The 20,792-nt window shown below is 40.4% G+C and overlaps 1 protein-coding gene across 2 annotated transcripts in view; it reads left to right on the top strand.

Annotated features, from left to right (window-relative positions):
- MYZAP (myocardial zonula adherens protein) overlaps nucleotides 1-17,698 on the top strand; it is a 134,400-nt gene extending 116,702 nt beyond the window's left edge. The window contains exons 14-17 of one of the 2 annotated variants that reach the window (XM_089667743.1): nucleotides 4,137-4,184; nucleotides 7,701-7,736; nucleotides 11,404-11,491; nucleotides 11,571-17,698. In XM_089667743.1, the coding sequence (XP_089523869.1) occupies nucleotides 4,137-4,184; nucleotides 7,701-7,736; nucleotides 11,404-11,491; nucleotides 11,571-11,576 (178 nt within the window). In that variant the 3' untranslated portion in view covers nucleotides 11,577-17,698. The remainder of the gene's footprint in view (nucleotides 1-4,136; nucleotides 4,185-7,700; nucleotides 7,737-11,403; nucleotides 11,492-11,570) is intronic. The other variant, XM_089667736.1, reaches the window with a different exon arrangement.
- Nucleotides 17,699-20,792: the final 3,094 nt, after the last annotated feature.

The following is a 20,792-nucleotide window of genomic DNA, read 5'->3' as shown; positions in this document are numbered from 1 at the left end:
ATTTCGGTTGGGGAGGGGAGGAGAACATCTACTGGAATTGCTTAGGTGATTCCAGTGAAAGTGAGAGCGGGTACCTGCCAGAAATAGGTTCCTGAGGCCCCCCCCCCCCAAAAAAAAGTGGCAAAAGAGGGAGACATGAAGTGGAACTTCACTTTTTAGGTGTTCTGTTCCGTTTAGGTGGAAATACATTTGGTAGATTTTAGTTTAACATGTTTCAATTTAAGAATGTTCATTCGGTTTTCTAATCATTAGGAAACATTCGTTTTCAGCTACAAGGACACTAAAAATCGAAAGAGCAGGTTGGAAAATTTCTCAAATGAATGCATTTCTAACAGTGAACGTCCTCTTTGGCACAGAGACAGCAATGGCTCCTGCTGTTGTCAGTTCCAGCCAGGGAGGAGGGGGTTAGGGGGCGGGAGAAAGCCTGCACAAGTGCCCTCCATAGCAAGCGGCTTGTTATGGGGGCACTCGGCAGGGGGAGGAGCCAGGAACACTGGCAGGGGACCCATGAAGAGGAGGATCAGGGCTACTCTGTGCAAAACACCTCAAAACCACTGCACACAGCAGGTAAGTATGACATTTTTTTTATGACTTTAGAAAATAGTCACTTTAAATCTCCCTAACAGATACAAAGAAAGCAATTAAAACCTGAAAGGGGTCATGAGCCCTCACTATCCCCCCCCCCCCCAAAAGGTTTTGGCTTACACTTCAAGCGCACACTTTTTTCCTTGTGGCTCTCACTGTCACATGGCTGCATTATGGGCAGCACAGTGGCTAAATGGTTAGCACTTCCACCTGGCAGTACTGGGGTCATTGGTTTGAATCCCAGCCATGGCACCTCCTGCCTGGAGTTTGCATGTTCTCTTTGTGCCTGCGTGGGTTTCCTCCAGGTCTCTGGATTCCTCCCACACTCCAAAGACATGCTGGTAGGTTAATTGGATCCTGTCTAAATTGTCCCTAGTATGTGTATGTAGGAATGTGAGTTAGGGACCTTAGATTGTATGCCCCTTGAGGGTTAGGGACTGATGGGAATGTACATTGACGGTGCTATATAAGTACCTGGAATAAATAATAAATTATCATTCAGATTCCATAAAATAATCTCTATGTGTTAGTTGAACTACACACCATCTATTGTATTTTCACCGGGAGCATACTGGACATTCTTGATTGGCAGTAAAAATCCATCCATCCATGTGTTGTCTTGAGGTGTTGTCACATGGACAGTCACGTTAATTGTTCCTGTAACTAGTGATGGCATTCATGATTAACCTGAAAAACATGTAGACTATTCAGTGCACATCATGCTGACATTTAACCTCACATTTTTGAAGAACTGGATTTACCAGCTTTTGAACTCTATCAAAACGTGTTTTCTTTTTTATTGCATTCCTTTCCACACACTGATATGTACAGTATCGGTTATTCTAAACTTCTTATCTGCCTAAAAAATAGGTTGGAAATACCAGCCATTGTTGTATTATTTTTTTATTGCCAATGATGCATTTGTAGAAAACAAGAAGAGGCAGAAACATTTAGAAATTCCATGAAGAAGAACTGTAGAGCTAAAAAAATATAGAATGTGGGCATAAAACTAAACTGAAAAGCCCTGTTCACCCTGGCATTAGAAACAGATGTTTGGTGTGCGTTTGTGCTGCTGATTGAATGCCTAGCAAAGCAGCCTGCAATGGATAATATGGACAGCGGATGGAGCTGTTCACATTTGAGAAACATGTAGCATTTAGTTTGCTTAATATTGCTAGCTACATGTCTAGTCTGGGAGGAGTTAAAGCTTGTCAACGCCTTCCATTTAAACCGATACTAAAGGTTCAGTTAAAAAAAATAAAAATAACAAGCATGTCTATACTTACTTGGTCTGTGCAGTGGGTTTGCACAGAGTAGCCTGGATCCTCTTCCTTCTCGGGTCTCTTGGCTCCTCCTTCCTTGCGGAAGCCCCCATAGCAAGCAACTTGCTATGGCGGCACCTGAGCAGGCGCACTCCCGAACCGCTGCTCCATGTGTCCATTCACACATGGAGCCGAGACTCGGCCTCTCCTCCTCTGTCTCCTCATTGGCTCACTGGCTGTAATTGACAATGCCAATTGCCAATCACAATTACATTACTTTACACGTATTTGGATTATTTTACCAAAGACATATAGCAGAATACATTTTGGCCTAAATTTATGTCAAAATTTGATTTTATTGGATATGTTTTACAAGCGGAAAATAGAAAATATATATTTTTTTCAATATTTCAGTAGTTTTTTGGTAATATCCCAAAAATAGAAAACCCAATTCAATGGTGATCAAATACCACCAAAAGAAAGCTCTGTTTGTGTGAACAAATTATAAAAATGGAATTTGTGTACAGTATAGCACGACTGCACAATTGCCAGTTTAAGTATTTATTTATTTTATTTCAGGTACTTGTACAGCGCTGTCAATTTGCGCAGCGCTTTACATATATATTATACATTCACATCAGTCCCTCAAGGGGCGTACAATCTAAGGTCCCTAACTTACATTCATACATACACATACTAGGGCTAATTTAGACAGGATCCAATTAACCTACCAGCATGTCTTTGGAGTGTGGGAAGAAACTGGAGTACCCAGAGGAAATCCACGCAGGCACAGGGAGAACATGAAAACTCCAGGCAGGTGGCGCTGTGGCTGGGATTTGAACCAATGGTCCTAATGCTGCCAGACTGAAGTGCTAACCATTTAGGCAATGTGCTGCCCATAGTACAATGCTACATAGAAAACAAAATGCCCTGGTGATGATAAAAAACAGCTTATGCAGTTATTGGGCGCCTATAGATAAAAACAAACTATACAGCTTTGACTAAAGTTAGATAATGCCCTTGCTATACCTCTGGAATCTGATCAAAAAACCGCCAGAGATGGCACCATTCCATCCTGCTTGTTGCTAGGATGTTGCTAAGGTACATCTAGCCATTATTGCTCACCCCCACCATCACAGGAGCAAGCTCTCAAACCCCCAAACATGTGTGGTCAGCCATTTTGCTGATATCAGAGCAAATTAAAGTGCTTGTAAAAGCTCAAGGTTTTTTACCTTCATGCATTCTATGCATGAAGGTAGAAGAACCTACTCTGTGCATCAGCTCCCCCAGCCCCCCTAATGCTCACCTAAGCCCCCTCTAGAACCAGCGTTGTGCACTGGAGTCTCTGCTATCCCAGGACTCCCTCTCTTCATTGGCTCCTGCTGCTGTCAATCACAGCCAGTGAGCCAATGAGAAGAGAGAGGGGGTGGCGCTGAGCCGCGGCTCCGTGGGTGAATGGATAGACACATGAGCAGTGGGTACCCCCATAGCAAGCTGCATTCTGTGGGGGCACCCGACAGGAGGGAAGGGCCAGGAGCACCAGCAGGGGACCCAAAAAGAGGAGGATCTGGGCTGCTCTGTGTAAAACCACTGCAAATAGTAGGTCAGTATGATGTGTTTGGTTTTTTTTTTAATTAAGCTTTTAATATTACTTTAAAGGAATCTGGTGACGGCCCCCAGGTCACCAGAACCAGTGTCCCCACTGAAAGATTTTCCCTCTATTACTGTTCTGGGCATAACCCAAAATGTGGGATTTTCTTTACTTTCAATGACAATAGTAAACAGGACAAATAGAGAAGGTGATGTTCCTTAACAACTGTGTCTATAAACTGTGTTTACCCCCCGGTCACATCAAAGCCGATTTTGAAATCGTGCGACTTACAGTGAAGTTGCACGATTTCAAAATCGGGTGACCTGCCGATTTCATTGCGATTTGCAAGACATCTGACACAGATATCTACGCAAATTGCAACAAAAGTAGTGCATGTACTAATTTAGAAATCTGTGTGGCTCCAACCAAGTTGGAACCGCACCGATATGACCGCTGTAATAGCAGACAATAGGGTGCGACTCGGCATATGATTTGTAAGTCTCCTGGCATGCAAATCACATCCAATGTGACTGGGGGCTTATACTGCGTTCCAAACGCACCTGACTGCATCTATTGTAAACAAGCTATTTATGGACAACTAAATATAATGACAGTAATATTCTCTATATGTAAATGTTTCATGTAATGCTAATCACGTATACCACTCCAAGCACTCATGAATGTGATTTTTTTTTTAGTGTACCTGTGAATATACCAAATACTCCAACAGCGCCAATAACGTCAGAGTAAGTTTATTTTTTTCATAAATAAAATAATTGCAGTGTTCTTTTCATTGGATCTTAGATTCATAGGAATGGTCTGAAGGAATCAACCTGTTATCAGAAACAAAGAATTTTTTTAAATGTTTTCCTGATGAGATAACTAAAGTAGCTAAAGCAAGGGCCTGCCTGTATAGCAGAGCCGCTGAGCCACGTTTTTACCACCTGCATGATCTGCTCCCCCCCCCAAACTGCTAAAGCAGTGGATGTGGGTGTACACAAACAAAGCATTGTGCCACGGCAAAATGTATTCATACTGTCATGCAGTATCACCCGCCAAATGCAACACAACACAGCACCACAATTGCTTCCATCTGTGTGTATGCAGTTGTGTCACAGTGGTGCTGGTTTTTAGGGGTTAAAACAGGTGAACAGTGAATAATGTGGATCACTCTTCAGAGGGCAACACAAGTGTAAATGAGCCACCCTACTGTTGCAACTCTGAAAGTATGAAAAACAAGGTTGTCCTTTCTTTCTTTCTTTCTTTCTTTCTTTCTTTCTTTCTGTGCTGGGGGGTGGGGGGTCAGTCTGTGCTGGGGATTCTCTCCTGTGGGGGGGGGGGGAGTGGGAGCCTGTACTGAGAGTATAGGGGGGTGCTGGGGCGTGGGGGGTCAGTCTGTGCTGGGAATTCTCTCCTGTGGGGGGGGGGGGAGAGTGGGAGTGCTGAGAGTATAGGCTGGAAGGGGGGATTTAGGGATGTCAGGGGAGATCTGTACTGTTAGGAGTGTGGGCTTGGGGCTTGGGGGGGGGGGGTGATTTGTACTGGGCAGAGGGGGTCAGTTTGGTTGTACTCTTTAAAGTGGCCTGTATGTTAGGGCTCATTCTTGCTAGCATTTGGGAAGCGGTAAAACCCTGGGGCTGAGAAGCAGTTTAACCACCCCCAACTGCTCCACCTTTAGCTGCAGGTGTAGCGGCGGCCAGGGGTGTATACATGCTGCGGCTATGATGCTTTGGTTTGTGACTGTGGCAAGAATTCAGCCCTCTGTCACATTCAAGTGAATGCGACTGCTCTGCAAGTGCCTTGTAATCATGTGCAATGCACAGAGTTGCAGGGTTTAACTGATTAATGCAAGGGGTGAGGAGGCGATACAATGCCTCCTCATCATCTGTCAAATACTTTCTGAAAAGTGATCCGAATGTAAAATACTTTTCAAGACCAACTCTATTGTGAACCAGCCCTTACACTTATGGCACGGTCATTAAAGCATATTTTGTGGGTTAAAGGACTGTAACATGTTTGTGTTGGGTATAGGAGGAGTAGGCTTAGGTTTTATTTGACCACACCCATGATTTCTCTATACCATTTTTTTGGGGGTGGGGTATAAAAATAATGAGGAGCCCCAGGTGCCAGATGTGCTAGGTACACCACTGCCTGGCTGTAAGAATTTGTGACCGGTGTCTGATTAAAATTGCTTTCAAACACTGCAGAGCTCAGTGAGGAGATCTCTAAGAGCTGATTGGATTGAAGGGACACACACCCTTCACACAGCACACAGGAACAGAGCTGAGGCTGTCAATCACAGACTGTGTGCTGAGCTCCCTTCCTCGTCACCTTTTTTCTCTTGGTGTCAGGAAAACTTTTCAGATGTGATTCATACAGATAGCGGAGGAACAAGACAGCAGAGAAAAATTACACTTAGTGCTCTGGATTGAGACAAGTACATTCTATAGTGGGATATGCATTGTTCATATTTCATGTCTGAGTTTACAACCACTTTAACTCTGATGTTGGTTGGACTTCACAGTTATATGTATACACTCTGCACAACAGCTGTAAAATGAAAATTGATAAAATACTATGAAAATGGAGGCTGTTTATCTGACTGCATATCTTTTTATTTGCCTTTAATTGGGCATTAAGTTAGAATTCCAGGTGTGAAGAATGTATACACAGTTATGTAGCACCCTCCTAGTTTAGCTAGAGAGATAGATCCTAGTGGTTTGACAGGAGTTGGTTAGCAGCTCAGGTGTAATAGCCAGATGATCAATTTGTGGTCAGGGCTGAGAGGCTCTGCAGGTAAGCCCCTCTAGAATTTCCCCTACTCCAAGGCTTTTAGAGGAGGGCTTTGGAGGCAGAGGGTAGATCTGAGGAGTGGCTGGCTGCACACTGGAGGGACCTCAGCCAATTCCGAAAAGAAGGCTTGGCAATGGGCTGGGACTCCCTTAAAAATGTTGGAACCTGCTCAGTAGCAGGAGTGTGGAGGGAGAGGTGTAGAGTGTTGGAGGAAGATGTGAGGCTGAGGAAGGAGGCTGCCAGGAGGCCTAGTGGGATGGGGCCTGCCTGCGAGCCTGGAGCTGGAAAGCAGGAAAGCTTGGAGCTCACTGGCTCCCTGAGCAAGGAACACCTGTATGGCAGGGAAGGAGCAGCCCAGCTGATAGGCCTGGTAGCAACAGCCAACCCGCAAGCAGTACAGGAGAGGATGTGAGCAAGTACATCTGCACCCCCTGGGCAGATAGGTGAATGAGCACTCTGGAGGGAAACCAGATTAGCCCCTTATTAGCGACTGTTCACCCATTTAAAGGAACAGGAGCCAGATCCCCATCCCCTGCTCAGAAAAATCACCAGATTGCTGGGTGAATAGAAGAGGTTCATCTAAGGTCTGGGGTGGTACATCAAGGACACACTGGCTAGCTCTCTAACAAATACAGTGTTGCAGAAGAGAAGATTGTGAATAGTTCCAAGACGATTGTTCTCAGTTGTCTGTTCCCTTGGGCATGCTATACCCCCCTTACCCTATCCCAGTTCAAAATCCCCTCAATAAAACAACAAAACAAAAGCTCAAGGAGTTGATTTCTGACTCTAAACGCAAACTTGTGTGGTGAATGCAGATTACCTAGCTGTGCAGGACTATAGGAGGACCCAATTCATCAGCAACCCCTAAGGGGGTAGTTCTACAGTTACATTGGTCCAGCTTGGACTATACTATAATTACATATACAGCATAAATACTTTATATTATGCCTGGCAGATGTCCCTAGAAGCTGGAAACCACTGAAGTTATACATCTCTGCTTCAGCAATCTCCACTTACTTTGGGTCCCATGCCAAGTGGCTGGCCTGCTGCATTCTGAACACAGACGGTTGGCCGATTAGCATGGGCGCCTTTTGGAGAATGCTTCACATTTTATGAATGAATGCAAAGCATTCCCTGGTTGGATGAGGTGGAGAGGATGACATGACTATTGCGCCTATTTTTTTTCCTCTACACTCTTTTATCTATTATGTACTGTACCTTTCCTGTCTGGCAAAAGCAACACAGTGCAAATATGTAACAGTCCAAAATCCATCTTCATTGTATTAACAATAACACAGTGACTGTAGAATACAAAACAATATATTGTTTCTTATTGGCAATGGTTAGCATTGGACAAAGTATGTGATTAGGTGGTTTATTGTGTTTTTATTCTATGGCTATTTTGAATATCAATAACACAATCAAATAGAAAAACGAAAATCTGATTGTTAATTATTCTTCCTGTGCAGTGTACCCATGAATGCGCCAGCAAGTCCAAGCACAGAGTAAGTTTTTTTTTAATAAGTAAAAAAAAATGTGTCTGTAGTTTCCAGATGCAGAATCCTGTATATTTGATGTAACAGGAGAATATAATGTGTTTTCAGTAAGCGCACGTTATGTTTTTATTGCTAGGTTTTTACCTTAATTTTTATGTGACTTTTACATAATTACAAGCTTGTTCTATATTTTTGTTATTCACTAAATATATAGAACAACCACTAGAGGACGCTCTCAGTGGTTCAGTGCAGTTATTTGCTTTCTTCCTTTTGGCTGTTGAGATAAGAAATTGACCACTTATGGAGTGAACTGTTTTAAATGAGTTAGACATCACACACTGTGAGAATGAGCAGTAAAGCTCAACTGTAGCGTATTGTGGAAATGTAATAGAAAATATAGCTGCCCTTATGTACAAAGTTTCCTATATAATAACTCTTAATTATGTTTATTATTGATATGACTTTTTACATGAAGCTATACAAATTATCTAAAAAAAAAAGAAAAGGTTAAAAAATGAAAACAGATGGTAAAAGAAAAACATTGATAGTGGCACCTCAGTGGAATTCATATTTATTCAGTGCATTCTAGTATAAATCTGATGCAGTATAACAGGTGCTTATTCACTAAATGAATTTAGTGAATAAGCTAAATGTTTTTAAAGTTTCTTTTAGTCCTCATGCACACTCGACATTTTTACAGCGGCTATTTTTGGCTTTTGAAGTTTTTTTCTACAGCCAGTAAACTCCCCAGCATGTTATCCTGTGTGTCCATGCACACATACACTGTAATTAATGTTTTTTGGCAGGGGCGTTTTTTGGCTGGAAAAAAAACCCAGAACTAGTGGGTGTCTAGAGGAGTTTTTTATCTGAAAAAAAGCTCTAAAGCTGAAAAACGTGGAAAAACGCAGTGAATTGCGCCAAAACAGCATTTTTGGACTTTTCTTGGGTGAAAAAAAAACAGCTAAAACTACAAATGCGAAAATACGCGGCAAATCGTTAATACAAAAACGCTACAAACTGTTGAAAAACTCATGTTTTTAACGTGACTTTACACAGCTAATGTTACCAGCGTTATTAAACCGCCCAGTGTGCATGGAGTCTTATAAAATTTTGCAAATCAAAAAATCTTTCTTCATAAATGATACACATGATACAAGTCTGCTGTGATTGGCCCTGTACCATGTGATCACTGTAACCAGTCACAGAGATCACAATAGTATACAATGAATGGCTATAAATGAAAGCCATTGTGTGCAACTGACATGTGACTGGTCACAGCAATCACATGGTACCTGGGCTGGCCCAGTACAGTGATCTGTGTCCCGCAGATCGTGCCACTGCATGGCCCCGCCCCCTCTGGTAAGCAAGCAGGAGGACATCATATGATGTCCACCCAGGATAATGGTCCTCCTGCTTGACTGTATTATTATTAGTTATATAGCACAGTCAATTTACTCAGCGCTTTACATTCACATTGTACATTCACATCACTCCCTGCCCTCAAGGAGCTTATTATCTAAGGTCCCTAACTCACATTCATACATCTCATGCATACACAGGCAAAATCCAGGCAGCTAGTGCTGTGGTTGGGATTCAAACCAACAACCCTAGAGCTGCCAGACAGAAGTGCTAACCACTTACCCACTAGGCTGTAATGAGCACCTCACTGACTATCCAGGAAGGCATGAGAGGCAAGAGGGAGCGGGGAAAAGAATGATTTGTATAAGAAACATTAATAACTGTATAAAAGTTCAGCATCCTATTGCTCTAGATCTACTGATCTGTTTGACTTTTGGTTTCACATAAGGTTACCTCTGCTTATAAGAAAGAAAATATTCCTGCGCCAATGCAAAATAAGTAAATCAATCTTCTAAATTGCTGCTGTGCAAAAATGTGAAAACACAAATAGTGATATTTATAAATTAAACAGCGCAAAATAGACCTGCATACAAATATTATTAAATCACAAAACATAAATGTCCCATGTTCATTAGTGCATATCTTTATCAAAAATCTGCAAGAAAAACACCACCGGACCACTTGTGATGAAGACTGAGGTTTCCAAATAATTTTAAGATCAAATCAAACTTCCACCTGTCACCCGTGCACACCAACATCAGATGCACTCACCAGATATTGGTGAATGAAAAGCCTTTAAGGATTTTGGGGAATCCTAAACCCTCTTTTCATCAGCTCTATGGTAGCCTGCCCCACCAGGTTAAGATCTTCTTTCAGGTCCTCACCGTAGCTTCCTAATTTGCTCCACCGTATCACCAAAGAAAAAACTTATATAGTGTAATATTGCCAGATCAATGTTGAAACAAAAGACAAAATCCAAGCCACTCACATTTTATCAGCTTGTAAAGGGCACATTTATTAAGCCAATACCAGCCTGATGATAAGAACCAGCTCACAGCCACATATTCCAGGATTCTCACACCAATGTAGCCAGATGGAACAGAGGAACAGCAGAGAACCAGCATAAATCCCACAAAATGGCTGCTGGAACGCACCGCTCGGTGTGCGTTCCACTCACCGGAAGTGACGTCAGACGTATGGTGTATGAACCGGAAATGCGGCAACGCGAGAGGTCTTGAGAACACCCGATGGGAGGGGCAAAACGCGTTGCCGCATTTCCGGTTCATACGCCATACTTCTGATGTCACTTCCGGTGAGTGGAACGCACGCCGAGCGGTGGAAGTTTTATTTGATCTTAAAATTATTTGGAAACTTCAGTCTTCATCACAAGTGGTCCGGTGGTGTTTTTCTTGAAGATTTTTGATAAAGATATGCACTAATGAACATGGGACATTTATGTTTTGTTTTTGCGCTGTTTAATTTATAAATACCTCTGCTTATGCAGTTTTTATTGAATTGACCATTTTGTGACTGATATGCTTTGAAGAATACAAATATACTGTATTTTCCTCTACTTTGAAAGAAATCTGTGCTTATATTTTTATTTTTCCCTTGTATTTGGTTTACGTATTAGAATAAGTGTATGAACATTTCCATTTTCTCATTTCTCCAAAAAGGCTGGCATGGCTGCTAGTAGAGTTCATAGTTGCATGTAACTTCATTGTTTCATTGCCTTTTTAGCTATAAAACCTTTTCTGTTCCGGGAGGTACTTTCGCAGGTTAACTTCATCATACTTTATCTGTTTTTCAGCTTCCAAGTAACATAACGCTCTCCTTGTGCTTTGCTGCCTGTCCTTCTAAGGGGTGGTGATCCTCGTAATACAGTATTTAGGGGATGTTGTCAGCTGGTGGCAGATAATGAAAAAGCTGTGGACATAGTCTGTATGGAGGCTGGGCTCTGCTAAAATGCATATATATATAGGGGGAGTAGATGGATTCCCAAGTCCTGAATTTGTGCATACACTATACAGGGGGTTAATAAAAAAAAGTATGAGTAGCACATATTTAATATTTACATACAGTCTTGGTATTTTTTATTATGATCATTGTAATAGTGATTTTAGGAGTTAACATTTTTTACAATTTATAATATAAATAATTTAATCATTTAAATAAGCTAAGATAAAAAATATATTTATAGTTTCATACTACTAGTAGCAAAAACATTGAATATGGAAATATAGTTACATAAGGTCTAAGTCCATTTTGACCTTCAGCCTGCTAGAGGTTTATGTTTATTTATTTTATTTTTGTTCAGCAAAGGAAACCTCATTTGGCTTTGTAAAATACAGGAATGCACAAGACGGACCAATTATGGCCTAGAAAATCTAAGTCCGATGAACTATGTAAGAGGAGGATTCACCAAGGTTTGTGGGTAATCAATGTCTACTAATAGGGATCTGACAGTCTATTTGTTTTTAATAGGATTAATGGTTGCAGAGAAAATGGCATAGACGTTGATGGAAAGGCACCTTATCAGAGGGCATGCACCCCTTACATGAGGGTCTTACAACTAAGTATGAGGAACAAGGTGTCCTAAATTGAAGATATCCGAAGAGGAAATACAACTTTGCTTCTGCTAATTACTCAAGTTATACATTCAAAGACTGCTATGATGAGAGATCCAAAGAGCTGTTTATAAAAGACTAAAGAACATTCACGTGTATGGCCGGTGCAGATATGTCAGACAAGAAGACGCTTTAAACTTAAAGGATAAGTGCAGTTTTAGGTCACATACCATGCTGAAATAGATAAACTTGCATAGCAAAATATCAAACGCGATCCAGTACTTTTCTGTTGCACATACCATTTTACACTGCTTGGCTTGCCAAGGGCTATCACTTGGAAGTGTTTCCATCAGCTCTGTATTCCATTCAATGGGGTGGGAGTCTGCTGGGTGACATACAGGAGTGAATTCTGTATTTGGCTGACCATTATTCCCTATAGTCAGCCTTTTCACTCTGGCTGCCCACCACTTGCAACACTGGGATGAGCTTGGGTTTGGTCTGTACATGGCAGAAGCTGTCAGCGCCAGTCCAATCAGCTGCGGCCAGGGCATTCTGTAAACAAAGAGGTGGGGATGCTTATAACATCAGTAGCCTAATATGTCCAAATGACCATTTTAGGCCAATAACATTGAGTTAATAGGGCCATGTGGTCATATTAGATCAAAGATTAGGTCAATGGCATTGACCTAATATAACCACGTGGTCATATTAGGTCAATGATGTTACAAGTGTCCCCACCCCTTTGTTGTAGCTGATTTGGCTGGCACTGACAGCATCCTCCTGGGCTCAGTCTGAACATGGGTTTGGACTGAAGCCAGACTCTCTTCTATCATGACAAGTTTCAGAGCCAAAACAAAACTTGCATCAGTCTTATGCAGGCCTAGCAGTGATTAGTAATAGTGTTACATAGCAAAATTATATTGACCATTTTGCTGTGGATTTGCTATGTAAAGGCTTATCATTTGGCCTGGCACTGTACTTACTGAATGCTGTCATTTTTGTATCTGGTGCCAAACTCACAAGATATAAGCCAAAATGGTGTTAAAGACTGCCCAGCTTTATGTACCTGCTGCTTTAGCAAAGGCTACCACCTTTGTAGCCTTCTTTTTTAATGTCACTATCCTAATATTAGTGTTGTCCTCAGGTCCCATTTTTACCAACCAGGCTGATAATATGCTGGTTGGAAGGCAACCCTAGCTTCATCTATGGCCTGTTGACATCTATACCTTGTTTTTGTTGCACTCCATTGTGTGTCTACAAGATACATCTCAGTCAACAGTTCAGCAGTTCCTTCATTGTAAATAAAATGCACTTCATTGTTTTATAACCATGGACAAATGTATTATTGTACTTTATGCAATTTTATCCTGCTGAACAAGGTTAAAATAGTCCAATTTGGTGAAATACTGGCTCACCACTGTTAATATAATCACGAGCACCTATCATCTTTAAGTCCTTCATAGAGAAATATGTTTTCTCTGGAGAAGTAGACATAGAAACGAACGGGAATTTTTGTTTTACATCTGTTAAAATACATTAAGAATGTTAAAAGAGAATTTTAAATAAGACCTGCTTGCCGGCCAACAAAGATGAACGTAGTGCTGCACCTACCCACCAGTAAGTTAACAGGGAGCTTCAATATACGCCACTTACTCAGAGATGCTTCTAATGACTAACATAGTTTATATAGGTTATTGGACATCCTCCCCAGAAAGGTCATTGTGTGGAAATAAAACACCAATGGTAAGCAAGAATCACAGGTAGGGCAAGATACTGGTTCATGTCTGCTACTGACTAAGTGGGGGGGACTTGACCAAAGCAACCTGACACAATAATCTGTATAGTCAGTTGTAGTCTTATAGGGTTTGTCATGCTACGCACAGCTTGGAGAGCCATACTTTCACTATTTGTGGGTTATTGAAACACCCCATACAATCAGCATCATAAGCATGTCTCTGTATTATTATTAACTAATGAATAGAAAAATATGTTTTTCTTGGCATCACTACTAATCATGTTTGTTCATTTGTTTGCATGAGAACTGGTTTTCCCCCATACAAGTCAATAGAAATGCAGAAGCGTCATGAAGCATCTTGATGCAGTTTTAGATGTAGGTCAGAAGCAGGTCAAAAGGAAGGTCAGACGCAAGTTAGTCAAAAGTTGAAGGGAGGTCATTCTCTCTCGGGAACATGTCTGAAGGAGCTCAGAAGGATCAGTGGATAATGATAAATTGATATCAAATGCAAACTGAATGTACCCAAAAGCATGCTGCATTTACCCATCTACACAAGTCCTAACAAGGAACTTACCAACCCTTTCTTTATAATTTCACTTTTCTACTTAGTAAACAGGCACAGTTTACACTGTTGACACTAATATGTCAAACCAAATTCATAGATACCACCCTATGTTATAAATCAGCCTTTCTCAACCTTTTCTTCTCGGTGGAAAACTTTTTATTATCTTAGAAACCCTTGCTAAGAACAATTTTATGTAAAGTTTGTGGTACATTAACATGTTTATTAAATTTTTTAATTTGTAAACAGAAGAATAAAATATATTGCATACCTAGCGTATTTGACACCTGGATCAGATAATGTTTTTACATCCTGCTCTGTACAACGTTTTATACAGTAGTAATAATCTGACCACATTGGTGGCCAGTGTAGAAGTGCCCTATTGCATTGTTGGTTACTGGTCAGTGTAGGTAGGCGATCAATTTACCATTGTTCAAGGAATCTCTAGCATCCTCAGGAACAACTCTAGGGTTCCACAGATTCTGGGTTGAGAAAGGCTGTTCTAAACATAAATTACATGTTTCCAGAGTGCAAATACTTATGTCCTGCAAAGCCTGCACTACTATGTACACTGCCACACATTCCATGATCTTCAGTTTTATATTTATTTTCATTAAAGTTGTCTATTAAGCCGATTAAATATGAATTAATGGTGTTACCAGTATAGTGTTTGGTGGAATCACTAAACTCTGATGTGAGAGATGTATAAAGCATCCCTAAGGTGGCCATACCTTTGCTGATTGTTCCACAGTACCTATGGTTTAGAACTATTTTGCAAGTTTTCCCTATATGCTGTATAAAAGATAGTAGCCCCATATCTTGGATGACCAGAATCCCAAGACTTCAATCACTGTATGTTAGAAGCAACTGTCTGATATTTCATCCATCCCTGCTTATAAACTGTAGATGATGCGAGATGACCCAAATCTACATACCGATGCCTTATAGACTGCAGTGGGGACATCACCTGCCGTGCAGTGAACAGTGGATATCCATGTTGAGTGAAGATAGAATTGCCTGAGGTGCTGATCCTTTACTCCTAAAAAGACCAAATCCTTCTATTTGTGGACATCTATAGATAAGAGTTTCTGTCATGTATACTTGGTAAGAAGGTATATATAATATTCATAGAAAGACTCAGGCACTGTTATTATTATTATTATTATTACTACGAGTTTATATAGCGCCAAAGGGTTTGCTCAGCGCTGTACAATAGGGGGGACAATACATGGCACAGTACAACAACAACAAACAACGTACGAGGGGTAAGAGGGCCCTACTCTTACGAGCTTACAATCTAGGAGGGAGGGGGTAGTGGTACAGTAGGAAGTGGCTGAGGGGGATGAAGTGGTGGGAGGAATGAGGGAGGATGGCCGTTAGGTGAGGGTGGGGTAGGCTTCCCTGAAGAGATGGGTTTTGAGGGAGCGCCTGAATGTGAATAGGGAAGGCGACAGTCTGATGGATTGGGGCAGTGAGTTCCAGAGGATGGGGGAGGACCTGGAGAAGTCCTGCAGTCGTGCATGGGAGGAGGAGACCAGGGAGCAGGATAGAAGGAGGTCCTGTGAGGAGCGAAGGGTACGGGTAGGGTGGTACTTGGTGATCAGGTTGGTGAGGTAGTCAGGGGCAGTGTTGTGAACGGCTTTGTAGGTCAGGGTTAGGAGTTTAAATTTGATGCGTTGGGCAATCGGGAGCCAGTGGAGGGAGAGGCAGAGGGGGGTGGCAGAGGTGGAGCGGGTGGTGAGGTGGATGAGTCTGGCAGCTGAGTTCAGGATGGTCTGGAGCGGGGAGAGCCTGCACTTGGGTAGGCCAGTGAGGAGGGAGTTGCAGTAGTCAGGAGGGAGTTGCAGTAGTCAGGAGGGAGTTGCAGTAGTCTGTTGCTTGGCTATACTGGAAATTCTTGCTTTTTGTTCCATTGTGGCACATATATGGAGAAACCCAGCTTCACTATATACAGCCAAGGCATATTATATACAATATGTTGTAGAGGAGTCATGTGCAGTATGTGTCTATCATCATATATCTAATGTCAGCTTATAATTGCTCATGTGAATGAACCAGGGTTGTCAGCTCAATGTATAAACATCCAATACTTGTAACATGAGCATGCTTGTTTATGCTTCAGGCACGTTTCACGTGAAGGGTCCAATCAAGTTTGCCTGTCAGTTTTTCAGGTGGACCTGATCAGACCCTTTATTCACCCTTATGGACCAGTGGGTGCAAACAGACTTGTATTAGTTTACTCTTGCCTACCTCCAATCTGATCCGGTCTGCTAAAAAAAACAAAAACGAAAAGGGATTCGTCTTCCATCTAGACAGATCGGATCAGACCAGACGGCAGTCAGGTGTAAACAGACAGCGGAGTCCATTTACACCCAACCACCCATAGAGCATGTCATGTCATGTCTGTTCTGCATAAACTGAGCGGACACAGACCTGTCATCGTGTGCTTTGTTCTGATCAGCAAGGGATCAGTGAATAGATTCCCTGTTGATTCAAACAGAGGCTACTGCATGTGAAAGGGGCCTAATTCTGTTTTTGGACTGTGTTTAAACCGCACTCTTATGTTTGTGGTGAAGGTAAATGCTTATGGATGCTTATGGAAGAATTCTCATTGTCCAATCCGTTATTATCGGTTTTATTGGGAAAAGCTGACCTTATGTTTGTTGACACATTAAAGTATATTTAAACCCAAAAAATATAAATTGAATATATTGCAGCTTACCAATCCTTTGATCAGGTGACCTATTTATTTTTCTTTTTAAGGTATATCTATGCTTAAAATATAAAATCATATACTCATCACTACTGTACATTATATTTCCATTATTTCTAACCTATTTCTATTAATCTAAAGTCTTAAAGTTTGTAAACTAATTTGTGAAGACACATTTACTTCCTTTAGGGCTGGTTCACACCAGAACATGATGTCGGAAAGTTGCGTTCCTTGTGGGGTACTGCTCCACTGTAACATATAATTTTTTATTGGAGTTGGTCTTTTTTCCTTTACTTTCAGTTGTTGATTCTGTGAGTAACACACTTTTTATTGCTTCATGGCTATACTCATTTCTGCATTGTATCTATGGAAAAAGCTGTGGTTGTCACACAGGTTGGACTTTAAACATATCTGCCTTTGTAATTCTCTGTTACATAGTAATTGATGGGATAAGTCATTTACACAAGAAGGATTTCATTTCACAGGAAGTGGCAGGGACATGGTAACAGGTATTTTTTTGGCCTGTTGAAAATGTTTCTAGCTTGAAAAAAAGAAAACGAATGCAGTCATCACATGTAAGGACTGGTAAACTGCAATACATGAAGGGGTTTTTGTTTTGATACACTTTCATTGTTAGTACACATGAGGTATTTTGTTTTGCTTTTCACAAGTGTTTGTCCAAGATTTTTGAAGGATCTGGAATGTGTTATATGAATGTTGCACTGGATTGTATGGAGCACTGTTCACTTTTATTGCTGCTTTTGTCATGCATTTTTATATTCCTCTATCACAAGTCAACAAAAATGTAATGAGAACCCATGGTAAATGCATTTCAAATGCATCTCACAAATTTCTTAAATATATAAGCCATGTTTGTAAAATCATGCTGTATTTGACTTGTTTCTGAGTCTACTACTCCCGTACACTATAAATCTCAGCCAGAACATGGAAGAAAATGTCTATCTGGCTTTGATTGCTCACTTTAAATGAAAACCTTTGTATACTTCTTGTAAATAAACCTAAATATGCCTATTATTTAAAGAATACCCGTTATTTTCTATAACATATGACATTTTATGTTTATTATGTAAAGTTTTAGAAAAAGTTATATTACTTTTATATTGTTATATAAAAGATATATTAGTTTTATGTACAGTATATTACTATTATACTGTGTACTTGAATATGGGTTCATTGTGTGGTGCTGCCCAAAATTCCTACTAAAGGTTTCTAGTATGAAATGTACATTCTGAAAAGCTATACCTTACATACAGTATATATAGTCTCACAGGTGATGACTTGATTAATTGTTTAAAAATATTTAGACGGTTGTATGATAAACCATTGTAAGTTCATGTGCGTATAAAAAAATAATTTGCAAGTTTCTATGAAAAAAAAACTAAAGAAATAAAAAGCAAGCTACTTATGTCAAAGAACTTGATAGATAAAAAAAAAAATATTCTGTACAAAACTGGAACACAGACCTTGCTGTTCAAGATGTGTAGTTTTAAATGAAGTCTTCCTCCCAGGTATGCTGACTTACGTTCTATGTATTAACCTTAAACACTGAAGTTTAGGGCCAACCTTGTAATGCTCCCAATTCTCCCTTTCTCTATGCTCAATCCAAACCCTTTATTTTTTTAATAACAATCATTTATTCCACTGAAGAAAAAGAGATTTAAATTTCTGGTGACATCACTATCAGTAGCTGAAATCCTCGCTGTGGCGGCTGAGCGATAAGGCCCACCTTCCCAGTTGCTGCTTACATGCATACTGCTGTCATGAAGGGGTTCATCAACCAGGCTGTTTCCTTTGAGGAGGAACATGATATTGTATGCAGCCAACATGATTCCTATGATCACCAGCAACATCTAGTGACCATAATGCAGTATTTTCTTGATTCCCTCTATTCTGTACAAATGGATAACATTGTCCTGTAGAGAAAGGCTTCATTCACACTATAGCTGTCAAATGTCTGTTTTACAGGAGTTTGCCGTGTATTTTCTGCCCCTAAATGCCCGTCTGTTAGCCTATGTGTCCATTCCCACATAGGTGTTTAGAGGATTTTAGAGGCAGGGACGTTTAGGGGCAGAAATCTAAATGTACCAAAATGGTATTCAGAAGAGGAGCTTTTGGGCAGGAAAAATGCCCAATGCATCTAAACACTCCTAAGTGCTAGACTTGTGTAGTGCTTGAGCATTTTTCACTTCAAATACCATAGTAAATTCTTATTCTGGCCAATGAAATAAACAAATGCACAACAGATTGATGCAGCTAATCACATTTGCAAAAATGTGGCTTATGGCACGTTTTTGAAGCTGCTTTTCTAATTTAAATAAATAAAAATTAAAAAAAAAATAAATAAATATGTATATATGCTATTGACTTTATTTGATTCACAGATTTATTCAATCACACATTGGGTTTGATGCTCAAGAGGGTGTTTATTTATCAGATTATTTTTTCTGATCGCTAGGGGGCAGTGCAGCACTATTCTTGGGGAATTTTATTGATGTGGGAACTTGTCCCAGCTTATCACTTATTTTTGGCAGCGCATGTGTATTATATCCTTATAGATGTGTGTTTCTTGTCTCCACTATGGGCAGCTGTTTTCTACACTTATTTTTCTTATGAAGTTGTTCATATTGATAGGTATTTTATTATTATTAATATTATACAGGATTTATATAGAACCAACAGTTTGTGCATTGCTTTACAATATAAAGGGAGACAGTACTGTTACAACACAATAAAACACAAGAGCGTAAGAAGGCCCTGCTCATAAGAGCTTACAATCAAATAGGGTGGAGTGGGTGGTAGAAAAGATAATAACAGTGAGGGATGAGCTGATGCAAGAATAAAAGTTCAGTTGTTAGGTGAAGGTTGGAGAGGCTTCTACCTGGTTTTAAAACAGCTTTTCACCAAAGGCTTAGTTGAAAAGTGTAGTGTTATTTTCTTATAAGTGCAGGTAATACAATGTAAAAAGAAGTTTCTACCTTTTTTATACAGTATGTATGCTATGTAAACTATGGCAACAGTATTTTTATCTGCATCCAATTGTCCTGATCTTCTCTAATCATGGTCTGTTTTTGGAAATGTATACAAATGTTTTTTTTTCAATTTACAGTTCAATTTGGTAAATGTAAATGATATATAAGAGCGACACTTTCTACATACACACAAGCAGAGAAGTAAAGTTAAATGCGGTGTTTGTTCCTCCTGCAGCTTCTCTCTAAGGTGTAGTTATTGGTGAAGTGTGTTGCACCACATGGGAGGTAGTCATCTAGAAGGGACCATTGATTGTGCTATGAAGCTTGTCTTCTGTGTGTGGGAAGCCCCCTTAGGGGTATTCTAACTTGTGGTGCTTGCAGTATTCCCAAGATGGAAAATTAAATTTTACAGCTTCCATAAAACTGGCAAACTGCCTCTTAGTTCTTCAGCCTTAAGCCAGATTATGTGATTCCCCGAACAGCAATGCAGAAAACAACAGTGACCCAGCATTAGCTGCCATCCACTTGAATGAGTGCTAACAACATATATAACTAGCTTACTTAACACCTCTGTCAGCGGCTCCTGGGAGAATGAACGTCGAGGATTACCGTCAACATGCTTGTTACTTAATGTGCACCGAGCAGATACATTTATATGTATGAAATAAATGTGTTTTTAAAATAAAGACGTGTGGTCTTTCCTTTATCTATAACTTGCATCATTTAAAGAATATGTAAACCCAACATTTCATATTCCTGATATGTGCCCGCTGTACCATGTACTTGTATGTACAAGTATCCTGTTCTCTTTCTATTGCTTCCTTTGTGTGAAATTTCTGGTGTTCCTAACAGCACCTCTGCTTTCTTATTAAAAATTGACCCCACCAGGCAGGAGATCACAGCGTGGTCAGTTTTCTGCTCTCCTCCAATGATCAGACTTGTGTTGACATGCTCCTCCCCCCCTTCCTGCACAGCCATTCACTGGGAATATCAGCGTGATGATGTCTCTCCTCTCTGAGCTCCTTATGCAGCTGAGAACAGAGGGTATGTGATCATTTATAAAAAAAGCGAAAAGGCCATTTCCATATTTTTTTTTAAATATACAGAAATGTTTTGCCTTTCATTTCTATTTTAAACTG

Source organism: Staurois parvus, unplaced genomic scaffold (assembly GCF_062004578.1).
Source record: "Staurois parvus isolate SC_StPar_1 unplaced genomic scaffold, SC_StPar_1.0 ptg000054l, whole genome shotgun sequence".
NCBI classification, from domain to species: domain Eukaryota; kingdom Metazoa; phylum Chordata; class Amphibia; order Anura; family Ranidae; genus Staurois; species Staurois parvus.
The sequence above is the reverse complement of the archived record's forward strand: the minus strand, read 5'-3'. Positions and strand labels throughout refer to the sequence as shown.